Source organism: Leuciscus leuciscus, assembly GCF_965113295.1.
Source record: "Leuciscus leuciscus genome assembly, chromosome: 21".
NCBI classification, from domain to species: domain Eukaryota; kingdom Metazoa; phylum Chordata; class Actinopteri; order Cypriniformes; family Leuciscidae; genus Leuciscus; species Leuciscus leuciscus.
This window is the reverse complement of record NC_138745.1, coordinates 34,365,186-34,381,335: the sequence shown is the minus strand read 5'-3', so window position 1 is coordinate 34,381,335 and position 16,150 is coordinate 34,365,186. Positions and strand designations below refer to the sequence as shown.

Below are 16,150 nucleotides of genomic sequence, written 5' to 3'. Positions count from 1 at the left end.
GTGACTTGTATTAATGATAGAAAATATTAGACACACTGCATTCATATTTTGACACATGGTTTAAGGACTGTATGTAAAGGTGCATGCAAACTATTAAAAACCCTGTTTATCTTTGATGAGGGACAGATTTTGCGGATAAGGGTTCCTCCAATGAAAATAATTGTTTTAAATATCACTTTGTTGTTCAAAAGCAGCTTTACTAAACAATGTGCCTCACAAAGAAAAAAATGCGTTCAAGTTTACAAATAAGCATCAACACCTCATTGATCCGGGGGTTCTGCATTGTAGAACCATTAAATACTGTATATTCATCTAGGCTACATATATTAATTTATAAAAAAAACATTGACATTGCATATTAAATATTAAAATTAAATAATCTCAATTTTTTTATCAAATTATTATAAATAAAATATATAACCAATGAATAATAACATATGTTACTGAAATGTATTTAAAAAATGTAAACATAGTTACATTTAGTTACATAGCTAAATTAATATATTTATAAAAACACCTTACATTTCCAGAGGGGTGAAGTAGTTCTTTATGCAACGAAATACGAAAAAACAATCCAAAAAGCTAATAGTTTAAGTTGTCATAAACAAAACAGTTTTAAGTTCAATTTTTTTCCACAGACCATTGTTGTAGAATTTTTTTTTTTATTAAGACTTTTAATAATTTATTGAATTTAATTTCAAGGTTGTATCAGTACGGAAGCCCTGAACCGCAACGTAAAAAAAAAAATAAAAAAAAAAAAAAAAAAAAAAATGCTATCATTTCGAGATTAAAGTCGAAATGTTTCGAGATTAAAGTCGAAATGTTTCGAGATTAAAGTCGAAATGTTTCGAGATTAAAGTCGAAATGTTTCGAGATTAAAGTCGAAATCTTTCGAGATTAAAGTCGAAATGTTTCGAAATTAAAGTCGAAATGTTTCGAGAATAAAGTCTTCCGTAGAAGTTGTGTGTGTGCTTGCCGTTATTTCACATTGCCGCACAGGCATTCATGCGTGTGCGTGTGTGTAAACCTGCCCGATCTCACGGGAAAACGTACAAATTCTACAAAGTGGCTTATTCGTACGAATTCATACGACCTGACTCGTACGAATTAGTACGATTTTTGCAAAATCGTACATATTTGACGAATTGGCCAATTCGTATGAATTCATACGAATGACCTACCCCTGACCCCGCCCCTAAACCTACCCATCACGTGGCTTTAGACAAATCGTACAAATTCGTACGAGTGAGGTCGTACGAATTAGTACGAATTAGCCAACTTTTTATCATTCGTACGAATTCGTACGAATTGGTCGTGAGATAGCGTTGGTGTAAACACATGCGCTTGTGAAGTCGAACTGCCGTCTATAATAGACAGACACCGTACGTTCTGGATACATTTTAAGTGCATCATTCTGTATCCAATCATTTGGCCGGATCCCGTGATTTCCTCAAATATAATAACCACTGGTGGTTGAGGAAAGATTCCCTGAAATGAGTGTAAAGCGCTTTTAAGTGTAGGCCTACAGTAGACATATGAAAGCGCTATATAAATGCCTCATTCATGCATTCATTCATTCATTCATAAAGCTGGATATCTTGATCCAGTCTGACAGTATATTTTATAAAGTCCTATAGCCTAATGTCATGTTGGTAGACCTGTAGAATATCCCTTTGTTGAAAGCCCAGATAAAAGTAAAAAGCTATTATTTTGTGTAGATCCAGTTTACACACACACACACACACACACACACACACACGCACGCACGCACACGCATGAATGCCTGTGCGGCAATGTGAAATAACGGCAAGCACACACACAACTTCTACGGAAGACTTTATTCTCGAAAGATTTCGACTTTAATCTCGAAAGATTTCGACTTTAATCTCGAAAGATTTCGACTTTAATCTCGAAACATTTCGACTTTAATCTCGAAACATTTCGACTTTAATCTCGAAACATTTCGACTTTAATCTCGAAACATTTCGACTTTAATCTCGAAATGATAGCATTTTCTTTTTTACATTTTTTTTTTTTTTTTTTACGTAATTTTTTTTTTTTTTTTTGATTTTTTTTGATTTTTTTTTTTTGCGGTTCAGGGCTTCCGTATATCAGTGATTTCAGGCCCAAACATAAATGATCACATTCATCTAATCTTTCCTAACGATCCGCTAGCTGCCCGCCCCATAAGCATGCCGTCAAAAAACGCGTCTCTGTAGGCAGCCTAGGCTCCGAGATCAGGGGCCTGTACCATGAAGGTAGCTGAACAAACTCGAGGTTACAGGATTAGTTTTGAGTTGACAAAACCAAACCGATGCAATCAGGCTTTATTGGTACCATGATGCAGCTCATCAACTTTCTCTGTCAACTCAGGCTTTGATCCTCAAGCTATGATTACTCCACGCGCGCGTGCACATAAAAGAGTGACGTCGACGCTGAACAACCAATCGCGGGTAGAGCGAGAGCGATATATTTTTCCGCGGAGGAGCAAGTGATAATCATTCAGAATTACGATGAATTTAAATATGTATTTCAAGCTCGAAACAATACGGTCTCTGCTGCCAAAGCAAGAGAAGACTGTTGGAGAAAGATTGCTGATTGTTAATGTGTAAGTTAAACAAATACGTTCTATATTTATGTAAAATTATGTATGTATATATGTATGTGTAGCCTATATGTGTAATATAGCCTATAGCCTATTTTTATAATATATATATAAAAAATGTGCATGTATGTAAGAAAGATTCATATTCATTGATTTTTAGATTTTTAGATGCAACCCCAACTCCAAATGTTCTTGGCAGCAGATAAAGACAAAATATAAAAATATAATTCAAAGTGGTGAGTATTTACCACAACCTTTTATTACTTTTGTGTACATTTTATCACAAACACTTGTTTGCAGCAAACAGAAATAAAGAGTTAAATTCAGTAAACCAGAATACACTGTGGCGGAGGAGTTGGCCCTGAATAGGCAATAAGGGACGGCCGATTATGGATGTGATTACAGGTGCTGTACAATCTGACCCTGGTGCTGGCTCCTCTAAGCAAGTAAGTATGTGCAATACATTACTACTTTTTTAAAGTTTTAAATATGGCTGACTGTATGTTCTGCAGTAGAGGGAAATACAGTGTCCCTGTTGAAGCCAGCACACATACACACAGTCTATTATTTATTAGGGTGGAGGAAATGATGAAGACACTCTGTCTGTGTGTTCTCAGACAGTTGCTGATGTGAATGCACTGGGCTTTTTATTATGGCAAACATTTGAATGTGTGGCATAAAAAAAGGAACTGGCCCTTACACATCTCTTTTATTGTAGGATTTTTCACAACCTGCCCCAGAAACTGAGGCCTCTACCTCAATGGGCTTCAGAAGAAATGTGAACAAGGTAAGGATTTAAAACCCTTGACATAAATTACAGTCAGTCCTGTGTTTGTAGGAAGTCAAGGAACTTTTTGTGATTTGATGAGCCTCCAGAAAACTTGTAATGATCATGTTTGTGGTGGAATTATGTTTCAGGTGGAAACAGACTCAGTCAGGGCCCTGTACAAAAGGAGTCTTGAACTAGAATGCACACTAAAGGAGTCTTGAACTAGACTGTTCACTAAAGGAGATGGACTGTGAGCTGAGGAGGCTCCAAAAAAAAATTGGAGATCAAACAGCTGGATTAAACTGATCTCAGTATGTGAACCTATTTAACCAAGTAACACTTTAGTATGAATATTTATTAATGCAACTTTCTCTTGCTCTCTTTCTCCCTCCCATCCCACAAAACCAATAAAACAGTTTGAGACCTATCTGCAGTTTCAATATGCTTTTATTAAGTGTAATATTGTATGGTGATTGCATCTACATCTGCACCAGCTGGGTGGTCAAGTGTGATCGGGTCAGTTTCATCTGGGAGAAGCTGGTTTTGTGGTGTTTCTCGCTCCTTTCAACTGGTGGCTATATTGTGCAGAATGGCCCATGCAGCCACTATCTGTGATGCCCGCTCTGGTGACTCTTAAGGGCCGAACACAGTTGAAATGTGCCTTTAGGAGGCCAAAGGTCATCTCTATTTTCACTCTGGTTTTACTGAGGGCCACATTGAAGCGGTGCTGTGGCCCTGTCTGAGGGTCATGATAGGGGGTTATTGTGTAGGTTTTTCTATCTCAGTTCAAATGAACAGTGTTTTGTACTGTACAAAATTTAACTTGCTTTCCTCAAAGCGCTGACACAACACAGACTCATGGAAAATTTGTGAGACAAGCACTGGAGCCAGGCCATTTGGCATCCAAACTTGATCATAATCTGCCTCATGTTCCCCTAGAGCAGTGGAGATTGGAGCAATAGACTGCATGTTGCAATGACTCTAGGGAATCCTATCATAAGATTAACAGAATAATAATAAAAAACATTCAAAATAATTCTTAACATGTATTATATTGTATAGTACATTTGTGAAATTTGCTTTTTGAAAAAAAAAAAAGTGTTCATGTGATGTCACCCTATCAATATATCTTACCGGCAATTTTATAAAAGCCCTCTTTTATGGACATGGTCGATAAATGTCCGGGGAACACTATTAATGAAACTATTCATGTACTCCTGCAGAGCGAGGACCACCTTGCAAATGGTCACCCACCGTGCGGTGCAAGTATGTACCACCTGCAAAAAAATGCAACACAATACCATTTGCGTTACAGTAAGTGCATGAATTCGACGTGTTAAATTATTTTTGTGCGGCTCAAGAAGTTTGCAAAGATAAGACATTCCTTCCGCGGAAAATCTGTATCTTTCATACAAGTAACTATCAGGAAAGGCAAGGGGATTTTGTCTTGATTCTTTCTCTACGAAGTGCTCGTCAAACAATTTGCGCTGAGATGTCACAGGATTTGGAAGAAAAGGTGAAGTCATTGCAACAGACACTGGGAATAAATTACGTCACCTATATGTTTCTTTGCTCTCAGCTGATTGGTCAAACTTCAGTCTGAGATCTTGAATCCAGAACATAACCTGCCCCGGAGCAGGTTAGCCGTGCAGCGTAAGATACCATGGCGACGAACACCGATTAAAGCCGAGCTACTTTTATAGTAGGCTACCTAAAACCCAGGGTTGGCGGAAACTAAACTGAAACATAGCTGGCTAGCCACCTAAACTGGCTTCATGGTACAGGCCCCTGGACACAAAAACAATTGGTTTCACCAACCACTCAAAACCAAAACAAATAGTGTTACAACCAATCACCGACAGGGGGAGGGTGTTGTGAGGTTTTGAGCCAGCTTCTTCTTCAGCTCCGACTTCGCGTGCAGCCGTACACGAGCACAAAATAAATCAGGGCATAATATATATATATACAGACCCTTTCCAAAAAATTAGAATATCATGGAAAAGTTTATTTATTTCCATATTTCCATTAAAAACGTTAAACGTCCATAGATTATAGATTCAGGACCCACTGTTACGGCCTCAGCCTTATGGGTGTTGCCTGTGAATTTTTGTGTGTGTTTGTTACGTCTTCTAATTGGGGTTTATTTCTGAGTGTAGGCTCCGCCCTTGCGCACCCGTGGCCCGTTGCTCTGATGGCTCGTGCTGAGCATATAAGTGGAGTGTGAAGGAGGGTGAGACATGCAACGGTGAACTCCGTGCGCGTCATGATGCCTAGCCGCTGATCAACTCAAGCTGTGTTCTTTGTACTGTGCAACTATTTTGTTCTATTTGTTAGTGTTTGTTATGTCTATGTTGACTTTAGTGTAGAGTAAATGTGTGTTACATGTGGAGAGAGAAAAATTGAGAGACGTGAGTTTGTGCAGTCATTTATTAGTCCTATAATAAATGTTTTAAACTGCTCTTTGCCTTGCGTCTCCTTTTATGTTGCTGAACCCTTTTGAAACGAGCATTTTAACAACAGGGGTTCGTAACACCCACAACTTAAACGATTTCAAGTATTTAGTGGTTTATTTGTACATAATTTGGGCTTCCAGCTCATAAAACCCACGAAAACAGGATTTCAAAAAATTTGAATATTACATGAAATCACACAGTAATACCATGGTCATTGAACCAGGTTTTGGTTCTTTTGGCAGTGTGGGCAGGTGCAAATCCTGCTGGAAAATGAAGGAAGCATCTCCATAAAGCTTGTCTGCTGAAGGAAGCATGAAGTGCTCTGGAAATGTCCTGGTAGAGACGGCTGCGTTGAGTGGACAGCACAGTGGACCAACACCAGCCGATGACATGGCTCCCCAAACCAACACAGACTGTGGAAACTTCACACTGGACTTCAAGCATCTTGGATTGTGTGCCTCTCCATTCTTCCTCCAGACTCTGGACCTTGGTTTCCAAATGAGATGCAAAATTTGCTCTCATCAGAAAAGAGGACTTTGGTCCACTGTGCTTTATTAAATCCAGAGTCAACGCAGCCGTCTACCAGGACATTTTCAGAGCACTTCATGCTTCAGACAGACAGACAGACATGTCGTTTGAGTATCAGCCAAACGCTCCTACAAAAGATGTGTTGAATTGATCAAAGACATTGTGGAGAATACAAGTCACAACTGTTGTCCCTCAAGCGAGGTGCTTCCCATGATGCTTTTGGGAAACTTTCACTGTAATAATCACTTTGGAATCCTTGTGTAAACTAGAAACAGAGTATCGCCCACACTTTTCCATCCTCCTACTGGGCTCAAATTCCTGGCATCAGGACAGGCTATCTGTTCAAAAGCTTGGTTGAGCTAATAACAGTCAGAGCCTGTGTGAGATGTCTGAGGCACACTGCCAAATTATTGACACCTAACTGGTTTAAAATAAAGTCAAAACAATAGACTTAATGAGACGGAATGAAATCTTGTACATCACCAGTATCAGCATCAGCCACTGAAAAATACACTGGTCAAAGAGTAGCCTGCACAAACATATAAAATGAGATGCAATTACATTATAATCATGCATTTAACAGACACTTTTATCCAAAGTGACTTACAATAGGGGAACAAAAGCAATTTATCATAGAACCAACACTAATCATATTCAGGTGGAGGTTTTGCAGCTCATTCCACCTGAGAGGAGCAGAGAGGGCAAAGGGTCTGGAAAATGACTTTGAGAAAGCAACGTTAGATCTATGACCCTCTTCGGCTTTCAATCGATGAAAAGTTCTTGATATGTTCCAGGCTGAATTTCTCTGGGAAGGTGCATTAATCTTTTTTAAACCATAAACGCAACTTCAGCCTATGAGACAGTGATATTGTTTGTAATGATGGAAAATATTCGACACACTGCATTCATATTTTGACACATGGTTTAAGGACTGTATGTAAAGGTGCATGCCAACTATTAAAAACCCTGTTTACCTTTGATGAGGGAGAGATTTTGCAGTGGTAGGTTCTCATGGGTGGATAAGGGTTACTCAAATGAAAATAATTGTTTTAAATATCACTTTGTTGTTCAAAAGCAGCTGTACTAAACAATGTGCCTCACAAAGAAAAAAATGTGTTCAAGTTTACAAATTAAGCAACAACACCTCATTGATCCGGGGGTTCTGCATTGTAGAACCATTAAATACTGTATATTCATCTAGGCTACATATATTAATTTATTAAAAAAATATTGACATTGCATATTAAATAGTGTAACACATCGATGACATTGGTAGCTGGTAAACAAACAATAGGCTATGATCTTTTTTTTTTCTTTTTTCTTTTTTTTGTAAAGTAATAAATTTGAACTATTTGCAAATATCTTTTCATTTTAAAATATTTAATATTACCGTAATAACATATAATAGCCTATGTAACATATAATAATATATTAAATATTAAATGTTTAGCCACATCCCCTCCCCAATCTCCTTCATTGTTAAAACCGAAGCGTCGCGCTGGAATTCACGTTTGGTCTCTGATAATGTGTGAACACTTAAGAAGCCTTCTTTGGTTTGATTAGTCATCTCAATTGTTTTGACATTGACGAGTGCTGTTAAACCGCTTGAAACTTTTACAACTTTTTGTGTTCCTGCAACAAACAGAGAGGCTATAGCCTACGACCCTGTCAGTATCTCCACTATTATTTGACATACAGAAATGCAAAATTGCAGCATTGCGTCATCAAGGGGAGATTTGCTAGTCGTGAGTGACCGACTCGACTCGAAATGAACTTTCATTTTGTAAGTGAAATTTGAGTAGCCTGTAGGCTATATATAGGCTACTAGTGAGCTGTAGAGAGAGCCAGTCGCGCTGAAGAGTAGACACGGACCAGAGGTGAGCAATAACTCTCTCTTCAACAGGAACATACAATCCTTTATATTTATTAATCCATAACCAGCCACAGGACAATCTTTAGTACATGGTATTTTTGTATTCTGTGATTTACACATTTTGCAGATTTTTAAATAGGCTAATAGAAAACTGTTTTTCTGCGTGTTTGTGATAAATTTGTCTTATCAGTGTGACAGTGCTGATTCTATTTGTTTTTGCGTTCAGTGAATACAATGCAATAGAAAAACATGTCGGCTATATCATCAAGGTCAATTTCTGTCGTGGCTCTGTAGATTCCACAGCAATATTATCATGAATGGATCTTTTTCATTGTGTTCTCTGTGCTTTATTGTAGGCTAGTAAATATTGTGTTTGTATTTTACGCTCGTGAAGGTGATTATACACAGGGCAACTTTTTGAGCAATGTTGTCCAAGCAACAATCGCTCGGCAAGATTGTCCAGAAACATTGGTCAAAAAGTTGCCCTGTGTATAATCACCTTGAGTCTCTTCAACCCCTCTAAATAAATGCATGATTCGTTTTGTTGTTTGAAATCTCGCAAAATTATTAATTAAATTATGACTGAGCTTACAGTAATCGTCTCTGATTTAATCTAGCACTTGCTTGTTAGTCCTTGTTTCACTCTTGATGTAACTTTCTGACGTTTTTTTCTTTTCTTTTCTTTTTTCCTATTGCAGAATCAAAACCATGAATGCTGTAAATGCAGTGCAACTGTTCATTCTGGTTTGGACTTTTACTGCTGTCTGTCAAGCTGATGGTAAGAGAATAAACTTTCCCTGAAAGAGTGTGTGAGAATTTTTAATAGGGAATAAATATAAGATAATGAAGAAAAAGTTAAAAACTTGTTAATAGATATCATAACACAAGTTGCTCCTTTTGCAGGTGTATCCGGGTCAGTCCAAGTGTTTATGGCTCTGAATATTTCATCCTTCCAGGGAATTAAAATTAAAATTCTGATTTACTATTTGAACAATTATGAGCAATAGAGTGAAATCCAGGGAGCAGTGCATTTTCTGCTAATTTATGTGTTTATACACTCTTTTCAGTAAAATAATGTGTTCATACAGAGAAGCAGAAAATCACATTTTCAGTCAAGACTACGTGATCTTGTGTTTCTCTACTGACTCTGATGTTCATGATTAAAAGAAACAGCCAGGGTGTTGCATGCAGAGACAGTATTGTATATATTACTATTGAATATATAAGCTATAATTAATTTTAAATAATAAAATATGTGACCCTCCCATTACCAGAGATTAAATCCTGTTCAAACTCTAATGTATTTAAACACATAATCTGATATGTTAAAAAAGTTTACTGAGATGTAAAGTAAAAAAAAAAAGTTTAAAAAAAACATCTTTATTATTATATAGTTGCTGTATTATATGATATACACTGTTATTTTTCAGATGACATCAGTGTAAGCTGTGAGAATGTGACTGGAACTGTGAGTGAAGAAGTAACTCTCACCTGCAGCGTCTCTGTGAACAAGTCTGGATGCTGCATTACAATGTATAAGTTTCAATACCCTGAGAAATATAATTACTCCGAAATCTGTAAAGTAGAGTTTCCTCAGGACCCCTGTGAACAGAGAAACAGCTTCACATGCAGCTTCAATTCAACTACAGTAATGACTGGAGAATTCAGATTCTTTATCCAAACAAATAAAGGAAAGACATCAGCTGAATTCACTGTGAACATAACAGGTACAGTATATAAAACTGTTGTTTATAATTCAATAAATGTTTGCAAATGTACTTTTATTTTCAATCTACTAACAGTGGTTTAAAATCTGTTAACAGAGCCCAGTAAACCTGAACCCACTGAAGCTCCTGGTAAGAAATATATAACATTGATTATTGAGTTACTTATAGAACACAGAAAACTGATGTTTAGTTTCTTGTCAGAATATTTATCATTTTAAAAATCACCTGTGAATAAATTATTTTATAGTTTAAGGTCTAAGAAGGAAACGTATGTATGATCACGGTCTCCAAACAGATGCATCTCTCTAGATATGTGATTTTAGAGATGTTTAGATCTGGTCTGTGTGTCAAGAAATCAGTTTGATCAGATTCTCAGCAGCAGAAATGTTTTGTGAAGTTTGTGTGGAGAATCTGACTGATGTTTGATAGGCTGAAGTTGACTTTATGATTTAAACAATTATTTAAACCGTTTAATTGCACCTTTCCAGAGTCAACATCAATAACAGCAGAGAAGGAGAGAAGCAAAGGAGACGATACAAGATCTAAGAACGCTGTCATCACTGCAGTTACAGGCTGTTTCATCTTCATCATCATCATCATCATCATAATGACAATCATTTACAAAAAGAAACCAAACCACAGCCAATCTTGTGGATTCCAGAGGATGTTTCTGTGCCATAAACATGATGATAACAACAGCAATTTCCAAGAGCAAAATCCAGAAAATCTAATATCACTGACTGCAGTATGAAAGCATTGAGTTTTGTTTGACTGGGGTGGTTGATTATTCACTTTTCTAACTTTAGTTAGTGTGTAATGTTGCTGTTTGAGCATAAACAACATCTGCAAAGTTACAACACTCAAAGTTCAAAGCAAAGGGAGATATTTGCTTTTAAAGAAATCGCTTTTTAAGGACTACAACAAACGGCTGGTAGAGACTACAAGAGTTTCCTTCCGCGTTAGTGACATCACCAACCCTAGAATTTACATAAACTCCGCCCCCGGGAACATGATTTATAGATTATCAAGACAGAATATGCTAATCAATGACTAGAAGATAACTACACATAAGCTTCATAACTTCATCAACTAACCGTTCAGAAATGTTGTCTACATGTTGGCACTTCTTCTTGAGTCTCTCCATCTTTGTCCGACTCCATTTTGAACATAAAAGGTTAAAAGTTTTTGAAATTTTCAGGACATAAGCTCTTGAAGCTCCGCCCTCTGTGCCGGGAGCAGCAGCTCATTTGCATTTAAAGTGACAGTCACAAAAAGGTGCATATTTGCTCACCCTCACAAAGTGACAATTTTAACATGCTATATAAAAATATCTGTGGGGTATTTTGAGCTAAAACTTCACATACACACTCTGGGGACATCAGAGATTTATTTTACATCTTGTGAAAACGGTATTATACCACCCCTTTAAATGTGAAGATCATGAAAGACAAAAGCTTCACAGGAACTCCATAAACTATATCTGTACATACACACTATCTGTTTTACCTCAAACTACTGAACTATATAATCTGGTTGTAGGTTTTAAAACTCTGTTTCTGTTTTATATTGATTTCTGTGAAATAATGGTACATTATTGATCTCTTTGATCAGTGTGTGTGTGTGTGTGTGTGTGTGTGTGTGTGTGTGTGTGTGTGTGTGTGTGTGTGTGTGTGTGTGTGTGTGTATGTATATGTATATATATATATGTGTGAACATTAAGAGACAATGCAACAAATCCCAAACTGTGTTTGGTTTTGTCCTTTTTTTCTGACTTTCAGAAATGCTTATAATGAATGACAATTTTGTATTTGGTAAGTTATACCTTAAGTATGGAAATTAAATTGGAGTTTTATCATTCTCTGTACCTGCACTTTTCTAATACTGTGAGCAGTGTGGTTTTGTACATTGTCCTTTATTATAAAAAAAAGAAAAAAAAAAAGAATAAAGTCTTGTAATACTCTCTAAAGATGAATATCTGAAAGCTTTTTTATCACCACATGATGATGGGTAAATTACAGTCGGCTACCAGTAAAGCTAGTAAAGTGGGTGAAGGGTGGCTGCACAGAGATCATCTGAATCTATGCCTTATTTATTTGTTAAATATCAAGTCATTTTTTACAAATACAGATTGTTTCATTTCAAAGCAGCTTTACAGTGATAACAGGAAAATAATGCTACAAAGTTTCTTTCGGCTGGATGAACTTTTTGTGCAGTTAAATTACATTTATTTATTTTGTATTTATTTTTATTTTTTGCAGGTGATTAGAGATTTGAAGGTAGAATGATTTTACTAGAAGTTTAGATCGACCTTGAGATTAGTTTCTGTAAAATGAGCAATGAATTATATTTATGAATTTGGCAGATGTTTTTATCCAAAGCGCCTTACAATCAAGGTTTACATTTGATCAGTTCATGCATTTCCCAAGAATCGAACCTATGATCTTGTCTAACCTTTACCACTATACTCTTCTGTTTGAGGGACATGTTTACTGTCCTGAGAGATAAAATTACTAATGATCCTACAGGGGAGATATGTCACTGACAGCACCGACTGCTGGCTCGAAATGAAATGCTGTGTGTGTGTTCTGTGAGCAACTGAGTCAATTAGAAAGTGAAAGCCTGTATTTATACACTAGAGTGATCTGAAGAGAGAGTCACACACACTGAAGACACACAGACCAGAGGTGAGCAATAACTCTCTCTTCAACAGGGAAAAATAATATCCTTTATATTTACTAATCCATAACCAGCCACAGGAAAATCTTCAGCACATGCGTGGTATCTTTGTATTATGTGATTTACACATTTTGCAGATTTTTCAATATGTCTTTTAAATAGCCTATAGAAAACTGCGTGTTTGTGATCGTTTTGTCTGATTGATGTTGCAGTGTTGGTTCTATGTGTTTTTGCGTTCAGCCAGTGAAGACAATGCCATAGAACATTATTTCATCACGTTCAGTTTCTGTCGTGGCTCTGTAGATTCAGCAGCAATATTATCATGAATGGATGCGTTTCGTTGTGTTCTCTGTGCTTTAGTGTAGTACACGATTCTGGTTTTGTGGTTGTAGTTTACACTCGTGAGTCTCTTCAGCCCCTCTAAATTAATGCATGATTCATTATATTGTGTGAAACCTCGCAAAATGATTTAATTAAATTCTGACATCTCTGCTGAGCTTACAGTAAATCATCTCTACTAATCTCTAGCACTTCCTTATTTGTCCTAGTTGTTTAAGTTTCACGTTCAAGTTATGCAACTTTCTGTTGTAATTTTTTCCTATTGCAGAATCAAAAGCATGAATGCTGTAAATGCAGTGCAACTGTTCATTCTGGTTTGGACTTTTACTGCTGTCTGTCAAGCGGATGGTAAGAGAATAAACTTTCCCCTAGAAATTGTGAGGAGGGACTAAATCTAAGGCAATAATTTAAAAAAAGGTCAAATCTTGTGTTTCTCTACTGACTCTGATGCACATGATTAAAAGAAACAGTCAGGGGTGTTGCATGCAGAGACTGTGGTGTATATATTACTATTGAATATATAAGCTATAATTCATTTTAAATAATAAAATATGTGACCCTCCCATTACCAGATATTAAATCCTGTTCAAACTCTAATGTATTTAAACACATAATCTGATATGTTAAAAGTTTACTGAGATGTAAAGTAAAAAAAAAAAAGTTTTAAAAAAAACATCTTTATTATTATATAGTTGCTGTATTATATGATATACACTGTTATTTTTCAGATCACATCAGTGTAAGCTGTGAGGATGTGACTGGAACTGTGAGGAAAGAAGTAACTCTCACCTGCAGCGTCTCTCTGAAGAAGTCTGGATGCTGCATTGAATTCTATAAGTTTCAATATCCTGAGAAATATACTGACTCCGCAATCTGTAGAGAAGAGCCTCCTCAGGACCCCTGTGCACAGAGAAACAGCTTCACATGCAGCTTCAGTCCAACTACAGCAATGACTGGAGAATTCAGATTCTTTGTGCAAACAAATAAAGGACATATATCAGCTGAATTCACTGTGAACATAACAGGTACCGTATATAATACTGTTGTTTATAATTCAATAAATATTTGCAAATGTACTTTTATTTTCAATCTACTAACAGTGGTTTAAAATCTGTTAACAGAGACCAGTAAACCTGAACCCACTGAAGCTCCTGGTAAGAAATATATTACATTGATTATTGAGTTATTTATGGAACACAGAAAACTGATGTTTAGTCTCTTGTCAGAATATTTATCATTTTAAAAATCACCTGTGAATAAATGATTTTATAGTTTAAGGTCTAAGAAGGAAACGTATGTATGATCACGGTCTCCAAACAGATGCATCTCTCTAGATATGTGATTTTAGAGATGTTTAGATCTGGTCTGTCCGTCAAGAAATCAGTTTGATCAGATTCTCAGCAGCAGAAATGTTTTGTGAAGTTTGTGTGGAGAATCTGACTGATGTTTGATAGGCTGAAGTTGACTTTATGATTTAAACAATTATTTAAACCGTTTAATTGCACCTTTCCAGAGTCAACATCAATAACAGAAAAGAAGGAGAGAAGCGAAGGAGACGATACAAGCTCAAAGAGATCTAAGAGCGCTGTCATCACTGCAATTACAGGCTGTTTCATCATCATCATCATCATCATCATCATGACAATCATTTACAAAAAGAAACCAAACTACAGCCAATCTTGTGGATTCCAGAGGATGTTTCTGTGCCATAAACATGATGATAACAACAGCAATTTCCAAGAGCAAAATCCAGGAAATGTGATCTAATATCACTGACTGCAGTATGAAAGCATTGAGTTTTGTTTGACTGGGGTGGTTGATTATTCACTTTTCTAACTTTAGTTAGTGTGTAATGTTGCTGTTTGAGCATAAACAACATCTGCAAAGTTACGACACTCAAAGTTCAAAGCAAAGGGAGATATTTGCTTTTAAAGAAATAGCTTTTTAAGGACTACAACAAACGGCTGGTAGAGACTACAAGAGCTTCCTTCCGCGTTAGTGACATCACAAACCCTAGAATTTACATAAGATTTATTATACATCTTGTAAAAACAGCATTATACCACCCCTTTAAATGTGAAGATCATGAAAGACAAAAGCTTCATAACTCCATAAACTATATCTGTACATACACACTATCTGCTTTACCTCATACTGAACTATATAACTCTGGTTGTAGGTTTTAAAACTCTGTTTCTGTTTTATATTGATTTCTGTGAAATAATGGTACATTATCGATCTCTTTGATCAGTGTGTGTGTGTTTGTGTGTGTGTATGTATGTATATATATATATATAATTTTTTTTTTTTTTTTTTTTTTTGACTTTCAGAAATGCTTATAATGAATGACAATTTTGTATTTGGTACCTTAAGTATGGAAATTAAATTTGACTTTTATCATTCTCTGTACCTGCACTTTTCTAATACTGTGAACAGTGTGGCTTTGTACATTGTCCTTTATTATTAAAACAAAAAATTAAATGAATACAGTCTTGTAATACTCTCTAAAAATGAATATCTGAAAGCTTTTTTATCAGCACATGATGATGGGTAAATTACAGTCGGCTACCAGTAAAGCTAGTAAAGTGGGTGAAGGGTGGCTGCACAGAGATCATCTGAATCTATGCCTTATTTATTTGTTAAATATCAAGTCATCTTTATTTATATAGCGCTTTTTACAAATACAGATTGTTTCATTTCAAAGCAGCTTTACAGTGATAACAGGGAAATAATGCAATAAAGTTTGTTTCGGCTGTACAGCAGAGAGAGAGGAAAGTCATTGTCCAGCTTAAGTAAGTTCAGCATTGATTCATTTCCATTGGATGAACTTTGTGCAGTTAAATTTTAGATAAACATTGTTTTGTTTTTTTGTTTTTTGCAGGTGATAAGAGATTTGAAGGTAGAATGATTTTACTATAAGTTTAGATCGAACTTGAGATTAATTTTCTGAAAAATGAGCATTGAATTATATTTATGAATTTGGCAGATGTTTTTATCCAAAAGCGCCTTACAATCAAGGTTTACATTTGATCAGTTCATGCATTCCCCAAGAATTGAACCCATGATCTTGTCTAACCTTTACCACCAGATACTCTTCTGTTTGAGTGACATGTTTACAGTTCTGAGGAAGAAAACTAAATGATCCTACATCTGATAAAAGCAAACAACTGTCAAGTGTCA

General features: G+C 36.1%; 1 protein-coding gene across 4 annotated transcripts in view; it reads left to right on the top strand.

Annotated features, from left to right (window-relative positions):
• The window catches only part of LOC309485208 (uncharacterized protein), a 142,566-nt gene extending 127,111 nt beyond the window's left edge, over nt 1-15,455 (top strand). Inside the window, exons 1-5 of one of the 4 annotated variants that reach the window (XR_014201082.1) lie at nt 7,971-8,232; nt 8,927-9,006; nt 9,659-9,955; nt 10,052-10,084; nt 10,444-10,586. Coding sequence is in view for 2 of the 4 variants with exons in the window: in XM_082151971.1 (XP_082008097.1) it covers nt 10,444-10,706 (263 nt within the window). In the remaining 2 variants the exon portion in view is untranslated. Of the gene's footprint in view, nt 1-7,970; nt 8,233-8,926; nt 9,007-9,658; nt 9,956-10,051; nt 10,085-10,443; nt 11,643-14,483 lie in introns of those variants that run through there. The other 3 variants (XR_014201081.1, XM_082151972.1, XM_082151971.1) reach the window with 3 other exon arrangements.
• The last annotated feature ends 695 nt before the right edge of the window (nt 15,456-16,150 follow it).